Source organism: Propithecus coquereli, unplaced genomic scaffold, assembly GCF_000956105.1.
Source record: "Propithecus coquereli isolate 6110/MARCELLA unplaced genomic scaffold, Pcoq_1.0 Scaffold215, whole genome shotgun sequence".
Taxonomy (NCBI): Eukaryota; Metazoa; Chordata; class Mammalia; order Primates; family Indriidae; genus Propithecus; species Propithecus coquereli.
Genome location: NW_012146634.1, coordinates 3,685,253 through 3,709,802, shown reverse-complemented (window position 1 = coordinate 3,709,802; position 24,550 = coordinate 3,685,253). Strand labels below are relative to the sequence as shown.

Below are 24,550 nucleotides of genomic sequence, written 5' to 3'. Positions count from 1 at the left end.
GCACGCTGCACCACGCTCTGGGCCTGCCTGAGTCCACACACAAAGACCTTGGGAGGAAGCACGCACGGCACAGAGGGTGCAGGGTCCAGCCCCAGACAACACGCCTTTTGGCTCTTTCACCTTGAACAAACTATTTACTTCCCCAAACCTCAGACTCTTCATCAGCAGGATGGGAGTAACAACACAGGAAACCTGCTCCAACAGGGTCAGTGGGCTCCAAAGTATTCAGTGGCATAAAATGTATTACTGAAAGGCTACCAAAATGACTGGGGCCGGCCTGTGGTAGGCAGCTTGCCAGAAATTCCAGTTACAGCCTGCGAGATCCAAACAGACCAGCTGCCGGCTGATGTGGACATCACCTTGCAGCAGTTAAGTCACATGAGCTTAAATATCAGTGGGGACAATTCTGAATTCTGTGACTTGGGCTTGCACTCCAAGTGGTGGTGACAACCACCCAAATAATAAGTACCCTCGAGTGATTCAGAGACTGTGACAGAGGTTGCGCGTGGGGCGGGGAGAGTGTTCCAGATCCACGGCGGAGGCAAAGCTGATTTTGGAGTAAGTCTTAAAAGATGAATGATGGTCACACCATGTGGACAACAGGCGGTAAAGCAAATTTCAGGCAGCGGAAGCAGTGTGAGTGGAAACGGGCTGGTATTAATCCTCCCGAACATCTAAAACAGGAGCAATGGGGTCAGTGTTCAGTCACAGGACAGCTTTGAAAAATCTGTTGTAGCGAACAGTGTTTCCCAAAATTTACATCTACCTGAAACCTCAGAATGTGACCTTATTTGGAAAGAGGATCTTTGCAATGTTACTATCATTAGTTAAGGTCTCACTGGTGTCCTGACAAGAAAAGAAGACACATAGGGACACATCAGAGAAGAAGGCCATGCGATGATGGGGGCAGAGACTGAGTGATGCTGCTGCAAGCCAGAGAACACCTGGGTTGTCGGGAACCGCCAGGAGCTAGGGAGAAGCGAGGGAGCGCTCTTCCCTAGAGCCTTCAGAGGGAACACGCCCTGCCAAGACCTAGGTTTTGGATTTCTGAGAAACAGAGAGAAAATTGTTTTAAAGCCACCCAGTTCGTGGTACTTTGTTATGGCAAACTTAGGGAAGGAAGGATAGAGGCAGATGAAGGGCAAGACTGGGCTGATGCCATCACTAACTGAGGCTCTGCATGAATGCAAGGGGAAGGGGTGAGGGGAGAGGGTGGGCAGGAGAGAGGGTCAGTGGCAAGGACCATCAGGGAAGCCAGTACTAAAGGCTGTCTGGATATTAAGGCCACCCATCACCTACTCTTTAAGGTGAGGCTGCATTTCAGGGCCCAAACCTAGGTCATTGTGAAGACCCCCAACCAAGGCGAGACAGATGACCCTCAGTTTTATCCATCTGCTACTTCCCAGAAGTATCAACAAAAGCTAAATCTACCTGGCTGTGTGGGCTCCACTGCTCCCTGCACGTGGAGATAAATGACTTCAGTCTGACAGTAAGGGCAATATTCGTGTGAGTCCCAGAGAAACAAATATAATTAGCCCCTGAATGCCGCTGCCACCTTCGCTGACAATCAGGCACATGAGTGTTTATATCTCCTGACCCTTCTGCCTTTTAATTAAAATGTGTGTCCAACAGCTGCGTTGGGGAAGTCAGCTTACGTGAGTCCCACACAGATAGCAGGTAATGATCACCCTGGAACTTGAGAAGGGCAAGGAGGGGCAAAAACTGGATTAGCTCATGTGCATCAACAGGGTCAGGTTAACCTGCACATGAGCTGAGGGGAAGCCTGGGTTTTGTGGGGCTTTGTCAGGATAAAGCAGGAGAGCCAGAGTTTGCTGCCTGAGACCCTGACCACCTATCCCGAGAGGGGAAACAGACCAAAGGCTCTGTCCAGCTGGGGAGGCCTGCCTACCCCAACTCAGCCATGTCCCAGGCCTGCCGGCTCCTCAGGTACGTGGAAGCTTCCGCAACCAAGTTCTCTGAATCAGTATGTGCACGCTGGAAAGCGTCCCTGGCCTCTGCTTTGACTGTACGGCCACGGACAAGCCCACAAGGTATCCCCACTGAAAGACGCACAAGCAGACTGAGAGCCTGGGATACCAAATCCCAAAGCTCCAAGGAGGCAGAGTCAACATGATTTGGTACTCAGGGAATGGCCTGCAAGTGCCGTCTAGGGACACCCAGGACACTTCTCCATGCCTTTTCTTGTGCCCACTTTAGATTTCTGATAATAAAGTATAACCCTGGAAAATTTCCTCTCTAATACTACAAAGAAAACCATACTCAGAACGTGCTCGGAGGAGACCACTCTCTATCAACACTGGGAGAAGTCTGTGAGAACCAGAAGTAGCTAACAGCTCACGCGATGATCTGCTTCTTCTGGTCTCAGGAACTAAACAACACAGAGCTGTCGTGTGTACTCCTGGGCATAATGCCACGATGCAGCAGGCAGTTCTGACTACAGAGACAATACTGTCGGACAACCTCCTTCTGAGCAGCTGAGTTGGTTGTGGCTGGACCCCTCTAGCTGCCTTCCCCACAGCACAGAGGTGCCGGCAAACTGCGCCCACCAGGCACCCATAAGACAGCTTCCCCGCAGCAACAGGTCTGGCTCTGCCTCCGTCAGCTGGGGAGCTTGTGGCTCTGCTTGTCGGCCATGGCACAGACCCTGCCATGCTGCCCCCTCCCTGCATGGTCCAACCTGTGCTGCACCTCCCCTGCCTGGAATGGGAACTCAGCTTTCTCAGCACCTTAAATTACGGTGCTGAATCACCCCAAGATAAACAGCAGAGACGCGGGGATCAAAGACAACTGCCTGTTAAGAGTGCTGTAAGAAGTACGTTTAGATACACACTAAGAACATCTCCAGACCCACCCAGATGCTCCCCTGCCTCGCCTTCCTCAACACCAGTAGCCTGGCCTTGAGTAAACTGCAGGTGCACACAAGGAAAAGTCTGGAGCCTGAGGGCTACTGGCCTGTCCAGCTGGATCTCTACTCAGAGACCGGGCTGGGCCCAGAGCAGAGCTGTGCTGTGGCTTTATAGGAGAGCAAAAGGAGACGTTAGTCCACTGCCTTCCGGAGTGTCACTGCCTCACCACGCGCTGTACCAAATCGCACCCACCGATTTGTGTGAGTGTGTGGAAGGCCGGGCCGGGCCTGCAGCATGAGTCCTGCAGGAAACAAATAGCACAGCATTCAGGGAGCTCAACCCGGCTCCCAGAGATCCCTCAGGACGGCCATCTAAGCCAGCTTCACCTTCACCCACCCCTTCCCCTTGGGCAGCCGTGCTGTGAGGGCGCAAGGCTTGTGGGCAGACGTCGTGCGAGGGAAGCCGTCCCAGCTGTGGCAGCTGCCAGGAGGCAGCTGAACAAACACAGGGCTTCAGTGTGTGGCACCTTACACTCTCATTAAAGCCACTTTTAACAGGCACCACAGGACCTAACCACAAACGGCAGCTCCATTCCTGCCTTCAAAATTCCCCCACAGCAAAGCAGAGTCTCAGTAAAAGCCTCACACTCTACTTTTCAGCTCTTATTCGTTTTTATCCTTTGCTTTTTTTAGGTAGTAGGGGTGAGGGCTGGCAAAATATCTTTATTGGACAGTAGTTACACAAGTAAAAAAGCACACATTTCTAAAAATGAGATTGTACATGAAACCATGATCGTAATAATATGAGCCAAAACCTCTGATGATCATTTTAAAATAATCCCCAGTGTCACAGCCAACGGCTCTGGGCCCTCCTGAGACTGTTGGTGCCAGTCTTCTAGTCTTGAACACGGGATGGAGGGGTGTAGCCTGGCACGACAGCCAAGTCTGATCAGCAGTATAATCACCCTTGGCTGTGACTTGACCCAGGCAAAAGATTTCAAAAGGAGCCGGATGTATCCTAGATATATCCTGGAGTAACTGGAACCTCCCTAGGAGACTCTTCTTCGTCGGTTCAAACTAGAAAACCAAAGTGCAACCCAGAGAAGCAAGGCCCCATTCAAGCCGGGAGGACACATGCACATACAAGAAAGGACAAGAAGAGCTCTATTTAATCAGGGCAGAGTGGACCCCATGGTTTTCTGGAGCTTTGGGGTCAAAAATCACCAGTGTACATAATATTTCTGTCTTAGCTTGGGCTGTTATAGCAAAATACCACAGAGTGGGTGGCTTAAACAACAGAAGTTTATTTTCTCACAGTTCTGAAGGCTAGAAGTGCAAGATCAAGGTCCTGGTCCATTCAGTTCCTGCTGAGGGGTCTCCTCCTGGCTCACAGACAGCCACCTTCTTCCTTTGGCCTCACCGGGCCTTTCCTAAGCATGTGTGTGCAGACAGGCAAGCTCTCTGAAGTCTCTTCTTACAAGGACACCAGTCCTATGGGATCAGAGCCCCACCTTATGACCTCATTTAACCTCAATTACTTCCTTAGAGGCCCCATCACCAAATACAGCCACACTGGGGCTTAGAGCTTCAACATACGAATTTGGGGGACACACAAACATTCAGTCCGTAACAGTTCCTTTCGACACAATAATGGGACAACCATAAGCTTCCACTGTTTGAAAAGCAATCCAAGAATCATTTCTTCAAAAGCACAAGCGGTTGGTTGTGTGATCAGTTACCAGACTAAACAATTAAAATCTGCTGGCTGAATCAGGTACAAGGGAACTTGAGCAATATGAATATCCTACAGAATGGGCCACTGTAAGTAGAAAGTTCCCCAGAGTGCTGAGTGCTGCATCTGTTCTCATGGTTTCTGTCTCTTCTCCCTGCTGATGACTACCAGCATCATCTTCACTGATGGTCACGTGTTTCTTTAAAGCGGCTCCTCCCCGCCGACTTCCAGACTTTTTATCACAGAGAAATCAGTAAGTTAATCTGTTAGAGCCACACACAAAGTGAGAATAACCAGACTCTGAGGACGAGAGCCCATCCTGGCCGTGGGAGTCTGCTGCGCTGCGCTGAGCTTCCACGTGTTCTCCGCGTCGTGTGTCCTCGCTCCTTCAATCGGGGCTGGGGCTGGCTTCCATCAGCGGAATGCGGCAGAGGTAACACTGCGCCTGTTCCAGCCCAGGGCCTTAAAAGGCCTGGAAGCTTCTGCTTTTGTGCTCTTTGGCACCCTGAGCTGCCATTTAAGAAGTCCAGCTAGTGATGAAATACCTAGGAGAGGCCATGCAGGGGAGGAGAGGACCTCAGGATACACGAGAAGAGAGAAGAGCCCAGCCCTAGCTGTGAGCGGAATCACACAGGGACCACAGGCAGGACCAGCAAAAATAGTGCAAATCTGTGAGAAATACTAAAATGGCTGTTGTTTTAAGCTACTAAGTTTTACGGTAGATGTTACACAACAATAGATAAAAGACATCTTCTTTGAGACGTGTGAAATACAGAAGGTACTGACCAAAGGCTCAAATCTACTGCCGTGATTATAAGGACCAAGCTTGGTGGACTGAGTGATTAAAATAACTAACAGAGCTCAGGAATGGACCTCGGAGTCCGAGCCATCTCTGACAATCCTCTGCATTCTGTCTGTTCCAGCTCCAAAGCTACGCTTTAAATGAAATATGGAAATGCATACCAACACGCAGCTAGCATCCAGCCTGGCACATGGTAAGCACTCAAAAACCGCCTGTCAGTTTGTTCATGTGTACTTAAAGCAGTGACGTGAACATGAACCCTCCATTCACAGGCAGTGAATAATGGTACAACGGTTAAGATCATTCTGGAACCAGAGAACCTGAGCTCAATCCTGGCTCCCACAATTACAAACCATGTGAGGCCTTAGACAACTTACTTAACTCTCTTGTGCCTCAGTTCCCTCATTTGAAAAGGAGAATATCAGTACCTATCTCACAAGATTGTTGTGAAGATTAAGTGAGTTGCATGTTAACAGCTTAGAAGGCACATAGTAAAGGACTACGTAACTGTTAATAGTTAAGGTTTTCTTTGTTGTTCTACATCTCAGATCTAATCGATTATACTAGCATCTATGTGCCAATATTCATGGAATTTCCATTTAAAGATTTCAAAACTGAGAAACTATTAATCAGGATAGTTAAGTGTCATTTTTAGTCTCTTCTATTCTCTTCTATGCTTCTGGGTTACTCCCCAAATACAGTCAGATCAAAAATTGCTAGTCTCTGGTGAAAGTCTGGAACAGTTAGCAACTCACTGTGAGAAAGAGGCCAAGAAAAATGACCAGTGAGGTGTGCAAGGAGAGTCCAAACTGACTGTGCCGAGACCCCTGGGTGTTGCGGAGAGGACAGTGGGCAAGGGGTGTGATACAAAGGAAGGCGCTGGCTCCTTGTGACCTTGAGCAGGTCCTTTATGACCTGTGGCTCAGGGCCCTCAGCTCTATGAGGGGGATACCACTCCCTGACATGCTTTGACCCGACAGGGCAGCAGGGAGGGCAAATGAGCCCAAACCTAGGAAAGGCCCTTTGTAACTCCGAAGGCACTGGGAAAAAGTTTTAATGTATTTGTGGTATCTCACTTTCAATAACAATAACTTTTTACATTTCTGAAAGTTTTGAAATAAGCCCAAAACCCCATTCCTGCCAACAAGCAGGGCCACAGCAAGTGCCTTTTATGAGGGCTAACGAGAAGCCTATTTTCTTTAAGAAACTGAAGAGTAGGCATTCTTTGACAACTCTCAAAAATAGCTCAGTCGATTCAATAAAGTCATCTTTGAAAACAGAAAAAAAGAATCCACCCGTGCTCTGTGCCTAAGCCCAATAGGTCGCTGCTACGGCGGAGGCTTTACATGGAGAGCGAGCGGCGGCCTGTGATTCTGGTTGGGTCTGATGGAGACCTGCTATTCTGATCTCCGAGACTCACTTTGTCTACTCCGGCTCCCTCTTCCCTCTGTCTGTCTCCACACTTTACAAAAGGGCTTAGAAGTTATATTTCTGGCCCAGTGACTCTTCCAGCCACCGCTGGGTCCAGACCAGATTTAGCCCTGGGATCGGCGGGTGACCGGGCCCACACAATGCCAGCAGGGAGAGATGCCCGGCCTGCTCTGGCTCCAGCAGATCGGCTGTCAGACAGGCATCCAGCCCTGCCTGAGGGCTCTCTCTGTAAGTAAAGATGTCTCCTTCCCCAGACATTCTCTCACCTCATGACCCAGGGGCTGCATGTGAGGGACAAAGGGGGCCTTATTAAAGGCAGGACGAGGAGGAAACAAACTGCCCTGAAGAGGAGCGGAAAGGAAGAGGCTGGGGACCACCTCAGAACGCTCTCCCCTAGGGCTGCTGGACACTTGCCACCCTCTGGGTCTCCCTGGGGAGCTTGGGTCACTGGCTTCAGTTTTAGGATGTAAAGACTGGGCAGTTGTTGGTCACAGTGAGGATGGACTAAGGTTTGCAGCAATCCCATGAGCTGTGCCGCACAACCAGCCTGGCCTCGCCCACCCAGTTCTACCCTGACCAGCATAGCTATGTGGTGAGACACCAGGGCTGCTGCTAATTACGTTTTCTGAACACACCACAGGCATACTTTCCTCGGGCTGTTTGGTTTGCCCCCCTCCCTGCCCCCACCCCATGTAGTGTGGAGCTCTACCAGCCTTAGAGGGAGGAGCATATGGGAGCCCAGGGAGGGGAGTCAGTCCCACCACCCTGGGCTACTGAAGGTGAGAAGACGCCCTTCCCTTTCCCACCTGCACAGGTGGGATTCACACCAACTAGGTCTTAAAGCCCCAAAATAAAACCACAGCAGGCCCCACTCTTGGCCAGTATCTTGGCTACCTACATTTACAGAGTCCCAATTTCACTCACCTCCACTGGGACCACAGCCAGATCTCTACGCTGCTTTAACTTCAGCAAGCCCTGTTCTGAGACAGACCATCTCCTGCTGGGCTTTATTGCTGCCACAGTCTGAAGTCCCCTGTTCTCCTGTGTTCCTATCACCTGCACCCAGGCCTGTTTCAGCATCTGTCTGCTGTATAGCGGTGCACTGGTCTCTCCCCAAGTGACTGAGCTCCCAGGTTCGCAGACAGAGCTTTGCAGGCAGCCATTCTTGCATTGCTGGAGCCCCGAGTCCTGGACTCGCACTTAGCAGATATTTAATATGAGCCTGCTGGTCACTCCCCAATGTAGAACATGGGGAAGAAAGCTGTCTGAGATGAATATGCGGCAGGTACTGACTTTCCTTCAGAACCCTATAGGAATCTGTGAAGGATGCGAAATGCCAGATTTGCCTGCACAGACATGGGAATTAGACGCCGATCCCCTCCACGGATCAGTCAGGGTGGCAGCAACCTTGACATTGAATCATTCAGTCCTCAGGTGGTAGGAGCTGAGCCAGAGGAAGGACAAGGGTGCACGCCAACATGAAGATAGTTTGGCAGCGTGGCCTGACTCCAAACCAGCGCTGGGCCACCCCCTGGACTGCAGCCAGAACTATGACAAAGCCAATAGTTCTGACACCCACTAAGGTGTGGCTGCTTTGCCAGTGACAATATCACAGTAATAGGTACACTTAACTAAGTGCCTACCATGCACCACGCAGGTTACGCACATCAGCATCTACTGCCCCAGGAGGCAGATGAGCCACGGTGAAGGCAAAGGCTTGACAGTCAGACATCGGGCTCTGCCTTTACCCGGTGACCAGCTGAGTGCCACCTGTGTGCCATGCTCCAGGCCAGGCACCGCGGGTGCCATGAGGAGTGAGGACAGCCCCTGTCCTCGGGGAGCGCATAGTTTATACAAGAAAACAGATGAGGCCGGGCGCAGTGGCTCACGCCTGTAATCCTAGCACTCTGGGAGGCCGAGGCGGGTGGATTGTTCGAGCTCAGGAGTTCGAAACCAGCCTGAGCAAGAGCAAGACCCCGTCTCTACTAAAAATAGAAAGAAATTAATCGGACAACTAAAAATATATAGAAAAAAAATTAGCCAGGCATGGTGGCGCATGCCTGTAGTCCCAGCTACTTGGGAGGCTGAGGCAGAAGTATCGCTTGAGTCCAGGAGTTTGAGGTTGCTGTGAGCTAGGCTGATGCCACGGCACTCACTCCAGCCTGGGTGAAAGAGTGAGACTCTGTCTCAAAAAAAAAAAAAAAAAAGAAAAGAAAACAGATGAAAAAACAGGCCACAAAACACAAAGTGAGACAAGCCATAATGGAGGCATAACCCAGCCCTGGTTTCATGCCATCTGAGTGAATCCCAGACAAGGCTAGCCATGGTATTTTGTGCAAATTACTTAAATCCCCAGGTTCTTCATCTGTAACATTGGGATTAATGATATCTATGTCACAGGGTTCTGTGGAGACTAAATATGCAATCTACATACGGTGCTTACCTGGAGGTAAATATAAATAAATGATGATCGTCACTTTTAGTTAACCACAAAATCAGATTTTATGCATAGATTTAAAGTATGACATCCCAATTGGTTTCTAACTTTTTTCCTCATGCACGCATTTTCAAAACATTGAATCCTTATGCATTTGAAGTCTCTAACCTGCGCTTGATTCTTTATTGGAGGGTCACCAGTGCGACTATTACAATTTATTGCCCAAATCAGGATATCTCTGAGAGTGGGGGGAAAAAAGGGAACAATTAGTAATTTCACTGGGACAACAGAGTAAACCGGATCCATTTCGGGCAAAATGGAACAGCTGGTCACCTTATCCATCATCTATAGGCCAAGTTCAGGGTCAAAGTAAACAGCGATCACCATGCACATTCTTTCTCCATCACTTGTGGGAGTTGCCAACAACTTTGAGAACAGACCCAGTCAAATCCCAACCTGGATGAGAGCCAGCAACCACCCTGCCCCATCCCGAAGTCCAGAGTCTCAATGCACACAGACACTCTACCATCACCCACACACATCCCAGTGCTCGCAAAGCTGCTCCCCAAACCAGAACAGAAGGGGGTCACACCCTGGTCTGAGCACTTGGACTGAAGTGAAGTGTCATCACCCCTCACATACTGAAAAGCAGCTGTCTTAGGGCAAGGTATCAGTCATCCTTCTTCTCTCCGAAATGATCCCCCTTACCTTAGGTGTCCCAAGCTGTAGAAGCGGGACTCGCCATCAGTGGAGCGGACCACCTGCAGCGTAAACATGGGCTGCAGCTGCCTGAGCTCCAGCAGGACGATGGCCAGGTAGTGGATGAAGAGGAGGGCGTCCACGAGGGAGACTGCGTATTGCACAATGCCCTGGTAATTTCGGTCCCGAGAGTCCAAAATTCGGACCCCGTAAAAAAGCCAATAGGAAACCACAAAGAGAAAGATGAGGACCAACAAAAGGGCACGAAACACAAACACGCGTGGCATGTCAGCTCTCTGCTTCCGGAAAAAAAGTGCCCAGGTCCCTATGAGCAGAATGAGGAGTTTGAATGCCACGGAGATGAAGAGTCCCTCACAAATTGTGCCACAAGGCTCCAGCTCATCCCTCCACAGGATCGCGGGTAACAGAACGAAGGCAATGGGGGTGAGGAAAACTAGAAGTCCAAGAAAGGAGGCCATGGTGAGGCCCAGGTAGCGCCTGCAATCCAGCCCCACACTGTCCTCCATGTCCTTGCTGATCCTGGCAATGTCCTCCTGGGATATGCTGTGCTCCGAGGTGCCTGTGATGGCTGTGGTGGTCTCTCCCCAGTTGTCATCCTGGCGAGGAGAAGACAAGGCCATTTGTTAAAGCCACAAAGAGAATAGGGAGGGCCTGCCTCGTTTACCCATGAGCACTCAGGGTCTTCTAGAAAATGGAATGGTTTAACAATTTTCATTGTAATTTCCAAAATGTATTATATGTTTACCTTTTCAAATAGAGAAAACATAATTTAATCTTTTTGTTTGAGTGATTCATTAACATAACATTGATTATCATCTGGCTGTGTTGAAAAGCGCTGAGAGGCTCTGAGGGCCTGGGGCTGTTTGCCCTGCAAGAAACAATCCAGCAGTTAGACTAGCCTTGTGAGAGCTCATCTATTCTGCAAGCTTTTTTTCCAGTTCACGCTGGGTATGTATATTATTACTACACCCTCCAGTAGCCCTGAAGAGCAAAGGCCTTGGCAAGGGAACCTACAAGCTTACCTGCAGCTAATATACCTATTTCTGCAAACGTCCATATGATGTTTGCAAGATACACTGAACAAGTATCAGGCTCAAGCACTGTTTGACAATATTTCTCAATGACTAAGCTAAGTAAATTTAAAAATCTACCTATGGTCAGATTAGTTCAAAAATTCCTTCCGAAACATGTTTTCATGACAAACTAAACATACCATGAGAGAAATTACTATTTAAGACAATAGCCAGAAGCAGCCAGGACTCTCAAACACTGATGGTGGAAGTGTACAACTGTACAGTGCTTCTGGAAAACTGATCTGGCAGTTTCATAAAAACTTAAACGTGGCCAGGCACAGTGGCTCACGCCTGTAATCTTAGCACTCTGGGAGGCCAAGGCGGGCGGATTGTTTGAGCTCAGGAGTTCGAGACCAGCCTGAGCAAGAGCAAGACCCCGTCTCTACTAATTATCTGGACAACTAAAAATATATAGAAAAAATTAGCCGGGCATGGTGGCACATGCCTGTCATCCCAGCTACTCGGGAGGCTGAGGCAGTAGGATCATTTGAGCCCAGGAGTTTGAGGTTGCTGTGAGCTAGGCTAACACCACGGCACTCACTCTAGCCAGGGCAACAGAGTGAGACTCTGTCTCAAAAAAAAAAAAAACTTAAATGTAACAGTTAACTATATGGCCCAGCAATTCCGAGGTTCTACCCAAAGTTAACAAAAACATATATCCAAAAAAGACTTACACAAGAACATTCTTAACAGCTTCATTCATAACAGCCAAAATGGTGCAACCCAAATGTCCATCCACCAGGAAAATGGATAACAAATTGTGGTACATTCATACAATGGAATACTACACAGAAAATATGGATAAATCTCAAAATCATTATGCTGAGGAGGGGGAACAGTATGATTCCAATTATATTACATTCAAAAACAGGCAAAACTAATCTATAATGATAGAAATCAACACAAGTAGTGGGGGTGAGGCAGAGATTGAGTAGGAAGGGCACAAGAGAATTCCCAGGGGTGACAGAAATATGTCTTGATAGGGTGCGTGTTATATAGGTATGTTCATCTGTTAAAACTCATCAAACTGTATACTTAAGATCTGTTCATTTCTCTGTGTGTAAATTCAGGTCAATTTTTTTTTTTTTTTTTTTAAGACAGAGTCTTGCTCTGTTGCCCGGGCTAGAGTGCTGTGGCGTCAGCCTAGCTCACAGCAACCTCAAACTTCTGGGCTCAAGCGATCCTCCTGCCTCAGCCTCCCAAGTAGCTGGGACTACAGGCATGTGCCACCATGTCCGGTTAATTTTTATATATATATATATTTTTAGTTGTCCAGATCATTTCTTTCTATTTTTTAGTAGAGATGGGGGTCTCGCTCTTGCTCAGGCTGGTCTCAAACTCCTGACCTTGAGCGATCCACCCGCCTCGGCCTCCTAGAGTGCTAGGATTACAGGCGTGAGCCACCGCGTCGGGCCTCAGGTCAATTTTTTAAAAAGAAAAAATATATCAGCAAAGGAAGAAAAAGCCATAAATTCAAATATATACAATTTGCTTTTTTTATTATTATTATTTCAGAATATTACAGGGGTATAAACATTTTAATTACATGATTTGCTTTTGTGTAATTTGAGTCAAAGCTATAAGAGTGCCCATCTCTAAGGTAGTGTACATTGTACCGTTAGGTGTAAATTTACCCATCCCCTCCTCTTCCCTCCCACCTACTTGGTTTCCATTGAGTTTTACTACCATACGCGCACATGGGTGTTGACCGATTAGTTCCAATTTAATAGTGAGTACATGTGGTGTTTGTTTTTCCATTCTTGTGATACTTAGTTTAGTAGAATGGTCTCTAGTTTCATCCACGTTGTTAAAAAGGTATTAGTTCACCATTTTTATGGCTACATAGTACTCCATGGTGTACATATACCACATTTTATTAATCCACTCATGTATTGATGGACACTTGGGTTGATTTTGCACCTTTACAATTGTGAACTGTGCTACAATAAACATTTGAGTGCATGTGTCTTTTTGATAAAATGACTTTTTCCCCTTTGGGTAAATACCCAATAGTGGGATTGTTGGATCAAATGGTAGGTCTACTTTTAGTTCTTTGAAGTATACAATTTGCTTTAATATATGGTAAGTTCACAGGATACAGAAAATGACTTCTTTGTAACACTCTTAGTGAAAACAAATATTGGATTCCGTGTTTCGTATTGGGCCTAGTATTCAGTTGATAATCAATGCTGAAATAATGACTACTAGTATCCTATATTCATTTTGTTGACCACCATACTGCTCTGATTTAGCTGCTCATCCTTTCTCCTGCCAGAGTTGCTAACTAGATCCCCTGTCCATTTTAAGAAATTGTGCATGTGTGCCTAAACAATGTAGATATACAAAGGGTCCTTTCAAGCTTGAGGTTCTTAGAACAAAAAGGATCTAAAATCCTCTAATCTAATATTCTAGATTTTCTTTTTAAAAAATTGTTTTAGAAATGAGGTCTTGTTATGTTGCCCAGGCTGGTCTCAAACTCCTGGCTTCAAGTGATACTCCCGCCTCAGCCTCCCAAGTAGCTGAGATTACAGGCATGGGCCACCTTGCCCAGCTTAATCCCCTAGATTTTCAAGGAAGAAACTGAGGCCTTCAAAGTTGTCATTGCTCAAGGAAACAGCTACTGAGAAATACAGCCAACAATGTTCACCTCAATGCTTCTTCCACCAGATCATCCTGGGGTAAATACCAACAGCTTCCCAGTGTAGCTCTTAGTGAGCTACAAGGTATAGTGAAGCTGAAAAAAAAGAAAGGAATATCTTCTCATTGGGCTACCACCACCTCTGAATCCACATCTAAGAGGAAAGTGACCTCCCGAAGCACTTAAGGGTAGTCTGATCCTAGGATCAGCCCTCCCAGAGCCAAGATAAGCAGTACAACAGTACTAAAAGCATATGCTTGTCATTGAACAAACCCCACATTCAACCCACAACTGCAGCTTTCGGTCCCAAGAACTTGTGTGCTCTGAGGAATTCCAGTTTCAGTCCATCTATCTGATTATAAACGCGTATCTGTGTATCTCCAGATGTGCACAGACATATGCTTATCTACAGTAATGTATCTTTACAGCTGTGTATGCATACATTGCTTTGTTTACATGGGGCAAGGCTGGACATGCTTATATTTCAGGATGCGTGGAGGGTGTGCAAACATGTTTCTAGATATAGCCCAGATGTTTATTTAAATCAGGTGGGCTGCCAGACAGTTGGGGCCTGGAGAAAAACCCACATAATGTTTTCTTAAAAAATTAATAAACTGCCAATGTTTCAAAATTATGTGAAATTAGGATTTCACATAAAATCGTAATTCCCAGCTTTTCTTCAACATGGCAAGACCCAGTAACACTGAATCCCTGCATTCCTGAGTAGCAATTAACTATCTGGAGCGGAGGAGCTACTGTTCCCTTGACAGAGGAAATTCATTCTCCAGTTTGCTATAGACTCCTTCGCTCCACGCCATGGCACTGACACCAAGGTACTGCACAGATTGCTATTAATCCCCAAGCCCGCTTATATTTTTGCCCCTTCTTTTGACCCAGGGCAAATTCATTTATGTTTAATTCATGTTTCCCTACCAGGCCACTGAGTGTATAGCCCCTGATTTATTTCATAGATCTAGAAGTAATGCTCAGTCTGGGCAAGATGGACTTTCCAACACTACTTAGGTTTTGCTTCCCTCTCTTACACTGTTCCATTTTGGAATGGGTCTCGGGAGACTCTGGCCTGTAACTTTTCCCTTCCCTGCCCTGTCAGCCTTGTCAGCTTGTCCTCAACATCCTTCAGAGCAGGCCAGCCAATCACACGTCAGAAGAATCCCCAAGCTACCCAATGGCAGTACATGCTATCCTTAGGCCAACAAGAGACCACGGGACATAGATAAACTAATTAACATGCTAGAAAAATAAAGATAAAAACCCAAGAGAACCTCCTGCAACAAGACTTAGGAAAACATTTACAGAAAGGAGTCTTGGTCAAGTGGCAGGCAGTGTGCTTACAGACCACCTGTGAGCCTTACCTGAACTTCCTCTGTCCGAGTAGAATCATTTGCCAACAGAGGCTCTCCAGTGGGGGCTTGAATGGTGACAGACTTTTCTGACGCTCTGACATCTTTATTACGAGGTGATTTGTGTCTCTCTCTAGTTCTCTCCCTGAAAAAAAACCCAACCAGTTAGCATATTTATGCCATGTTAATTAATTCTTTGGGTTCATTGAGATGTATTATAAATTTCATTTTGAATTTAGGAAATTACATACACACACACACACACACACACACACACACACACACACACACACACGCGGCACCAATACCTACCCACCCCTCCTTCAAAGGAGTAATCTGATCTTTACTCTCTAATTTTTTTTCCTGCCATTCCAAGACCCAAAACAAAGACTATCACTCTTCTTTTCTCAACAGTGATCTTTTGTTTCCAAAGCCTAAAAGTGTAATTTTAGAATTTCTGCAGCTAAGGCACATTTTATTGTAATATTTATTAACTTGATTTGGTTGTAATTTGCCTAAACCAATTTTCTAGGATTTTTTTTTTTTTTGCTGGGACAACACTGCAGAATATCTAAGTTTTGGTCTGTCCAAAAAAATGTGGGACACACTGTGTACCTTACACCTTGGACAAGAGAAGAAAGGAAATTCTAAACTAGTACAGAGAATCATTCACTTCTCATTCTTACAAATTCAAAAGTCATTCCCATAGGTTCTAGCTGAACTTGAAGATACCCACAGAAACAAACAAACTAGGACAAAAGACACCAAGAGGTGTGAAGGCTGTGTGTGTGTTTTTAGGCCCTTTAAGGAAGCAAACTGCTTCATCATTTTACATCAGAGGAACTTCCTGGGTGGTCTTCCAGGACAACTGTGAAAACACCCTGCTTTAGGTCAATCCTGAAATTACAAAAGGAACCAATCACTGTGGCCAAGCCCAGAGCTCACATCCTGGTCAACAACCACCTATGGAAACTGGCACCCCAGCCTCTGGCTGCCAAGAGCAAATCAGGCAGCCCCCACCAAAGGAGCCCCTCAGTGGCAAAGGGTAAGTTCCCTTAGCCTCCTGTCCCCACCAGCCACCTTGATATCAGTCCTGGTTCCTACAACCACCTGCGCTCATTCCCACAGTCTCCCAGGCCAGATAGAAGCAGCATCGAGCATGCAGATTTGGAGACAAACAGATTTCGGCTCTGTCGCTACTAGATGCGTGACCTTGCATAAGTTATTCAACCTCTGAAAACCTCAGTTTTCTTATGTGAGAAGTGGGGACAATGATAATACCACATAATATACCGCAATACTCTGTACAGGGGTGTGGAGTCAGTGCTAATACACATCAGCTCTTATTATTGCTATTACTACTAGCCAGTGGCAAAGAATGGTGTGCTGACTTTGTGAAGCACAGTAGTAGACCTTGGAGAGAGATGTAAATGGAACCAGTAACTCCCCTCCATACATATATCTCCCATTAACCTGCTACTTACCTTTAAAAAAAAAACGTAGATTTCTTGTCAAAACTTCTACTTTATCAATACCTCCCTGGCATAAGCATTGATTAATTCCTTCAAAGAGCCAGGAGGCTCCCATGGCCCCAGGGAATCTTTCAGTGACAACTCTGTCCCTAGAGCATAATTTATAATTACAATCTATTGCTAAATTAGACTCTAGAAAGAGATGTGTTCTGGTCAACTCAGGTGTTTTAACAAGGCAGCTAGGAAAACCACCAAGTAAGCAGAGAATTTGGTGGTGTACCTAGAGATGTAACTAATAATGCCAGTCGTCCCACCCCCACTCCAATTTATAGAGCACTTTGCTAAGTGTTTTACTATATTAATTTCATTCAATCCTAACGATAACCCTATGAGGCCAATATTATTGTCCCCATTTTACAGAATGAGGAAACGAAGGTTCACAGAATTTAAGTGACTTCCCAAAGTTGTAGTAAGTAGCAGAGGAGGATCTGAATCCAGGCCTGTTGCCACCACCTCTATTCAAACCCACTATGCAGCAATGTTTTGAAGAGCAATAGGAAGATCTGATAGCATAAATATTCCTAATGCTCATCCTCATACCCGACAAACTACTACAGCTATGAAAATATGCTTTTGAAGCTACGGCTAGGAGTCACGATTGGACTGTGACCTTAGCACAAAGCTATGCGCCCAACACTCAGGGTTGTTAAAGACAATCACTTCAAAGGGCAACCACTGTGAGAAACAATAAACAATTGGGAGAGATTTCCCATGTGATTGGTCAGACCTCAGAATGAGCATGAGGCTAAGTCTACACTGCTACTCTGCCCGCCCCACCTTCAGCCAGATGGATGAGGCTCTCTCTTCCACCTTAATCCATTTCCACCTTCCCCAACCGCTCTCACATTTATCGCAGTCTAGGCCACCATCCAAGTCACATGCTCACCTAACCCATCTAGCTATTCACTAGTCCCACAGGTCAAATCCTGTAACAGCACAAATTCCACTGGAAATCAGAATTCTTTCGCTGAGTGCCAATTCCTGGAGCCTGAACACCAGCAGGGCAGAAAGCAGGTGGGAAGCCATCCAGGGCTGGAAACAGCCTCTCTGTGGCCAGCCAGGGCTCTAGACCACGAACCCTCCCAGCCTGGCTCTTAAAGGGCCTGGGGCACCCAAATGCAAAACAACTGTCTAACAACTCCCCTGGTAACATCTGAGGCAAACCAGATGAGAACCTATTATCTGATAACCCAAGGAAGGTTTCTCATCCTCGAGAGCCTGAAATCCTAAACCAGCGCTTTTTAAACTTAAAAAAGTGAGCAGGAAAGCCACCCAGGGTATGAATTCAAGTGCACATTTGTTGGCCCCACCCTCAAAGAACATGTCTGGGAAGGAGACAACAGAAATCTACATTTTCCACCAGCACCCCCGGTGATTAGGCCACAGGTGGTCCAGGAAACTTTCCCCAAGATTCTCGCACACAAACGCTCCTGGGGAAGAGGTTGCGGGAGTGACTGCTGGAGTCTAGGAGTAAGGTGCCCTGCAGACAGCAGGGGCTCAGAGATGGGAGCCCTGAGTGTAATGCTCAGCTGTACAATGTTAACAATACGCAGTGCTTCTTTATTAAAATAGTATTAAGTGAACGAAGTTGGAAGGAAGGCTCAGGACAGTGTGCAATCATGCCTGAGGGTGCCCAGAGCCGAGAGCCTCCCACCCACTGTCCAGTGAGAGGCAAACATACAGCAGGCCCCATCAACTTAGCACTAGCACTGTGCCAGGCATGTGGCTGCTGCTTGTACTGCTCACCAAGGGAGCAAGACCTGTCAGACAGATTTTATTGAAAAATTTTCTTAGAAAATTTTATTAGAAATCCCTGATCCTAAATTACTACTCCGGGAAGGTCTCTGAGCCAAGCCAGGCCTTCAGAGTGACATCCAACAAAAATACTGCTGCTCAGTGCTTTCCAGTCTGCAGAAGCACGAGTCTCAGTGCGGCCACCTTATTGCAATACGTACCCAAACGTTCATCCCTGTGCTCCTGATGCTGTAACTGCAGGGAAAACCTGTGGCTGCTACGCGTCCTCTGAGAGAGGGTTCCCCAGTGATGATGACAATCAGCTCCTGGTGTCTCAGAGTATGGACATGGGATACCAGGACAGTAAACAGCTACCAAAGCACGGAAAGGGGTGTCATAAACATAACACACTTGTGTGTTTTTCTCACTCTGCCCACATGGTCTGGATCACCTGTGTGCCTTTGCTGGACAGCTGCGTCAGCCACGGGAATCTTTCTTTGTGTCTCTATCTCCGAATCTGTCTCCATGCAACATCTGCCCGTGTGAGTAAAGATAAGTACTGCATATCTGTGTGCGTGTGAGGGGCGGGGCAAGCGAGTGGCGGCACGCAGGAGGCCCGGGCATGTGTCTGTACTGCGTGTGTGCGTGCAAATGCACCTATAAGGGCGAGTCTAGAGCTGAGCCCTTGGGGGCTGTTGTAGCCCCTTCGCTCCAGCCAGAATCCCTGTAATTCCCATACTGCCCCACTTACAGTCAGCATTTCCTGGGAAGATGAGTTAGTCCGGTTTCTGTTGTTTGTCTATTTCTATTTGGGGAAAGCGGCCCCACCGGTTACTCCTCCCTTTCCTCCCTCCTCTCCCACCACCCACGACCCGTCCTTTCTCTCCACTGCCTGCCGGGGCCTGGCGGGCTGCTTCCTCCCGGCCCTGATTGAGGCGAGAGGGCCAGCGCAGGGCAGATGCCGCGCTCTAAAACAGCCTCGGAGCAGAGCCACTGATCCCTCCACTGCCCAGGCACCCTCTTTTCGTACATTTTAGCAAATTAGTCACATCAGGTGCCTTTCACTTCCCTTTTCAAAAGTGGCATTTCCCTTCCAAAGAAACAAGTTAGGCCCGAAACCTGCTGAGGGCACCTACTAACCTTGGAACTCCAGGCAAATAACATTGCCTCTCTGTGCCTCGACTTCAGCCCCTGTAAAATGGGGCCACCAGCTCCCTCCTTTCTAGGACTGCCACGAGGACAGGTGATAATGGCTGTGAGGGCCCTGGCAGAGCTGCTCTATTTAAATCAGGGCACTCACGCTCTAGACCCAAAGGTGAGATGAGGTCGGCGGGAGTCTGCTCCATTTTCCCAGCAAGTTAACTGGACACCCTCCGGAGAATGCATCACGAAATCAGGCCACTGACCTCTTTGTTAAAAAAGAGTCACTTGTCATTTGCTTGGAACCTGGCCAGTCCCCCAAGATGACCACGGGATCATCAGGCATATCAAGTTTGGTGCATTTCACTATTCCTCTCCGAGCTGGAGTTCTACTAAAATGACCGAAAAGCAAGGTTCCCCTCCCCTCTTTCCTACTCTTCCATTCAAGTTCCCAACAAATCCCCGAGCAGAGCAGCCTTCACAGGGACACTCCAGGGAGCCAATACCCTTGGCTGGGGTGTAGGGCCTGCTCTCATGCCTGTGGAGGGTTCTATTCCTGCTAACTTTTCTTACACCGTGCAAGGAACTCCACAGTGCGTAACGTCTAGGGATGACAACCTTCCCCCCACAGGTGCTGTACCCTCCATGGCCTCCAGTCAGAGAATTGGCCACCAAAGAACTTATGGAGCACACCTACAAATCTCCAAGGCTCATCCCCTCACTCAGAGCTGTCCTCAGAGGCGTTCAGTAACATTCCTTGATTAGCTGACTAAAAGTCTTAGTTCATATTAACATTTGCCAAGTACTTTCCACATGGGTCCAAGAACGCACTAAGAGTTCTGCACATTGTTTTAATTGAAAGTTATAGTCTCTTAAAGTTACCACAAGGGCATTGGAGTATCAGTGTCTGAGGGCCCAAGAGGCCTAAGGAAAGAGCAGAGCGTAGCAATGGGCCCTGAGGCGTGAACACCGGGACACGAGTATAGACACAGGAGGCCAGGGACGGTTTCCACACAGAATACCGCAAGCCATCCTTCTCTATTCATCCCCAGGCACCAAGAGAACCCCAAATTCCTACTTCCGCCATGTGGTGTAGATGAGAGACGCCTGGCACACTGACAAGGGAACTGCTTTTTCCAGTTAAGCCCAAAGATTTGATATTTTAAACCAAATCTGATAAGTTTACCCACTGGTTGAAATTTGTGATTAAATTTTTATCACAGAGGGTTTCTGACTTTCTCGGGATCTGGGCTCTGCCCCTAACTCCAGTTTCCCATCCTGGGCTCCAAAACAAGCTCATTTATATCTTTTTCCCAAATTCTTATAAGAGCAATATAAAAAATTTAGAAAATAATGGAAGTTAAAAAGAAAATACCACTCATAATCCTATAGTCAGAGACAGGCATGGTCAGTATGTTAATATTCATCTTATCACTGTATATATAACGATTATAATGCACAAAATTTTGAATCCTGTTTTTCATAACATGGTCTCATGAACACTTTCTCATGTTATCAAATAATCTTTAAAAACCTTTCATTTACACCTCATTCCATTCATTCTTTAAAATTACAAAATACACATTGGTAAAAAACTGAATGAGTACAGAAAGATAACGTATACACGGAAGTTCCTGTCAGTGTCCGGCTTTGGCCGAGACCCCTCCCTGTGGATGACTGCTCCCGACTTGGAGAATACCCTCCCAGACCTCTTTCCATGTGTGTACATCCGCATGGGCTCATGGGTAAATAAGTAGATTAGATATGCATGTCTCATTACTGTTTTTAAAAACAAAATTCCGCTCTGCCTTAAGCTGCATGTATGGGGAATGGCTCAGTCAGGGAAATACCTCTAACATCACTGTTCCCAACCAATGCAGAGCTGTGATCAAAGGTGGGCACTAGGCTGGGGCCAGTTGGTCCCTTAGAACATGGAGCTGAAATGCTAAGGCCTATAATGAATGCTAAGGCCTTAATACAGCCACTGGTTAGTGACCTACTCATGCTGTGTTACCTGCTTTACATGCATAAGCTCATTTAATCTTCTCAGCAGCCCTGTAAGGAGGGGACTGCCGTACCCATTTCATAGATGAGGAGGCTAGGTAAGTGGCAGCACTACAATTTTACCAACTGCATTCCTAACCAGTACACTACCACCTATTTATTCATTAATTTCTTTATTCAATCCCTTCTCTACTCAGCAAACATTCCACAGGTCAGTAACACAGCAGGCCCTAAGAAAATACCAGTGCAGACCTGTTCATTTTGCAGAGGAGGGAGAATTTGCCCCCATCACCCAGGACAGCATGTTCAAAACCAAGGCTTGTTCACTTAAAGACTAGTCAAAGAGAAATAAGGCACCAGGCCAAGCCCACCAGCTCAGTGTATAAGCCTCAAGGCAAAGGCATAATGGACAATGAGTCAACAACTATGGAGGAAAAGAAACAACAAATGAACACTTTTTTAAAACTTTCATTTACATTCTTGGTAAAACTCTGAGAGAACTGACATCTATGAGAAGTACTTACAAATAAAAAACATTTCCACTGCAGGGAGAAACTTTAATTTAAAATTAATTGTGAGAAATTAAGGTCATCAACTCTAATGGTGGCTATAAAATATAAATTGCTAGTGTAGTTACTCTCAAGCATGTTAAACACTCTTAAAAGCTCAGCTTCTCACACGCCAATGGGCTGAACCTCCAGCACTTGAGTCATTGTTTGAAAAGAAGCTAGAAGTCCCCACCAACCTGCAGCTTTTCCCAAAAGGAAAAGGGGAATAATGAATAGTTTACATACCCTTGTCTGTGAGATTTTTTCGAATGACTTGAGTAGTAAGAATATCCAGAATATGTAGATTCGGTATCCATAGCAATGGAGGGCTTGGCGTGATGGAGGGGCAGATACTGCTTCTCCTTAGAGGTAGAGAATTTCACCTGCTAGACTCATAAAACCTCGAGGAGTCTGGGAATCAGGAGGAGCCACACGTCAACAGGAACAACTTCTGGGAAGAAGGGAGAAAAAAAGATGTCAATCTTCAAAGCCAACCTTAATGGGGCTGAAAGATAAATGACATAACCGCAACCTCCTCTCTGGGGTCTCCACTGTGGAATGAGTGAGCGAGGTGAAGCATCTGAACTCGAGATGCTCCACTCATGCAGCAACAAGCTTCCTCAGGTGTCTGGGAGGGAGACAGGATAGGTGCTGAGCAAGCCGAACCCCCGTCACAGCAGCAGGAAAACCGGAGGTGGGAGAGACCTGGGCACTGGTCCATTTCCTGAGCACACTCACCAGCTTTGGTCTGTAGGAAGTGGCTTCTCGCTGAGGCCCTAGACGCAGTGCCCAGCCCCCACTGCCAGTTCACTGGTTATAAAAACAATGCCCAGGGAAGTCACTTTTAAGGGATTTCATCATTATTTCCAAAAGTCGATTTTTAAAAATTCTCTCTTTAATCCAGGATCGAAGCTCCTGAGAATTTATCTTAGGAAACTATTTTCTTTGTTAAAGAAAAGTTATTATTATGTCATTGTCTATAATAGTAAAAAGCTAGAAACAATAGTTAAGGAAAACATGGTTCATCCACCCAAAGAAATATCACATAACTGTTTAAAATGATAATTATGAAGAATGAAAGCTTTTATAATATAATGATAAATTTTAAAAGTGGGACACAGAATTGTATATACATAATGAATCTACATTACAGTTACAATCATATAAAATCGCTTATGTAAGGACAAAGATTAAAAGGGGATGCAGAAAATGAAAGCAGGTGATTTATTAGTTGCAGGCTCCTGGGTCTTTTCCCACATTTTCATTAGATATTGCTTTGCAATAAAAATAAATTGGAAACATTTCCAAGTACATTCCTGAGCTCCCACATGCTAAACCTTTACTTCTGGAAAACTGAGATCCGCAAGCTCTGTCTTTTCCTACACCCCTCACCCCAGAGCTAGTCTCAGCCCAACACGTTCATTCTTCCAGGGCCCCTGGAAGCAGAAACTGCAAACACAGCCAGTGAGATAAGTGTGAAGAAAAAACAAAAGAGCTGCAAATGCCATACCCTACCCCTACTGGGAGGAGGCCAAGTTTCCCTGACCCCAGCAACAAGTCGGGAGGGAATCAGGCCTCAGGGACATACCAACTCAGCCTGCAGAGCCTCAAATAAATACCATTTAGGACGCGTTCGCCCTTACCATTCACTCTGCCTGGAAGTGAGGCACATTTGCTTCCAGGGTCTTCCCACCAGGGCTAGCCTTCCTTGTCCTCGATGTCCTGACTCTTCATTTCACATCTCCTCTGCCATCGAGAGCCCAAAGCTAGCCATGGGGAAGCCTGGGTTCTAGGCTGAGCTCAGCCGCTCTCTAGTACAACCTGGGATAAGCCACTTTGCCTTCTTAAGCCTCAGTTTCCTCATTGATCTGAAAATATAAGCAGACACGGTATCTCAAGCTGGGTTCCAACCTCAGGCTTTGCTTACTTATTAGTTATGGGATCTCAGTCAAATTAAAGCTATTTGAACATGAATCTATGGAATGCAAATATCAGGGTTGCTGTGAAGACCAAATGAGCTAACAACCGTGAGAGCGCCCAGCACAGGCTCCAGATGTTCTAGCTAAATGAAAGTTGGGGGAGTCTGTACTCCCTTTGCCACTTCTGAAAACCCCATGCTCTGCTTGTCTTTCTCAGTAAGAGAAAAGCTTAGAAAGAAGCAGAGCAGAGAGCTAGGGGCTCATCTGTGGTCACCTGCAGTCAGATAGAGCTGGGCTTGCATCACTCCACCGCTTCCTAACTAGCTGTGTACTCAGGCAAGGTAGTTTCCCCTTGGGGTCTCAGAGGTTTCTTGCCCCATAAATAGGAAACAAGGCAGCCTATCTCGAGGGTGGGGGGGGGTGACTATAAAGATCAAATGTAGAAATGAACACAGCAGAGATTTTTTAAAAAGTTAAGTTTTGCTCCTGGACATATCTCCACTTTCCTAGAATTTCCTAGAAGACTTCAAAAGCCGGCTCATCTTTTTTGTCCCGACTCTCCCTCCTACCATTGTCACTAGCAATCTCCATGAGCTTTCAGCACCTTAGAGTC

General features: G+C 46.7%; 1 protein-coding gene across 6 annotated transcripts in view; it reads right to left on the bottom strand.

Moving 5' to 3' along the window:
• VANGL1 (VANGL planar cell polarity protein 1) overlaps positions 1-24,550 on the bottom strand; it is a 47,451-nt gene that overhangs the window by 12,087 nt on the left and 10,814 nt on the right. For 2 of the 6 annotated variants that reach the window (XM_012644596.1, XM_012644597.1), the window contains exons 3-4: positions 15,073-15,205; positions 9,977-10,584 (exon numbers count right to left, since the gene is read on the bottom strand). In XM_012644596.1, coding sequence (XP_012500050.1) covers positions 9,977-10,584; positions 15,073-15,205 — 741 coding nt within the window. Of the gene's footprint in view, positions 1-9,976; positions 10,585-15,072; positions 15,206-22,264; positions 22,348-24,550 lie in introns of those variants that run through there. The other 4 variants (XM_012644600.1, XM_012644594.1, XM_012644598.1 and 1 more) reach the window with 4 other exon arrangements.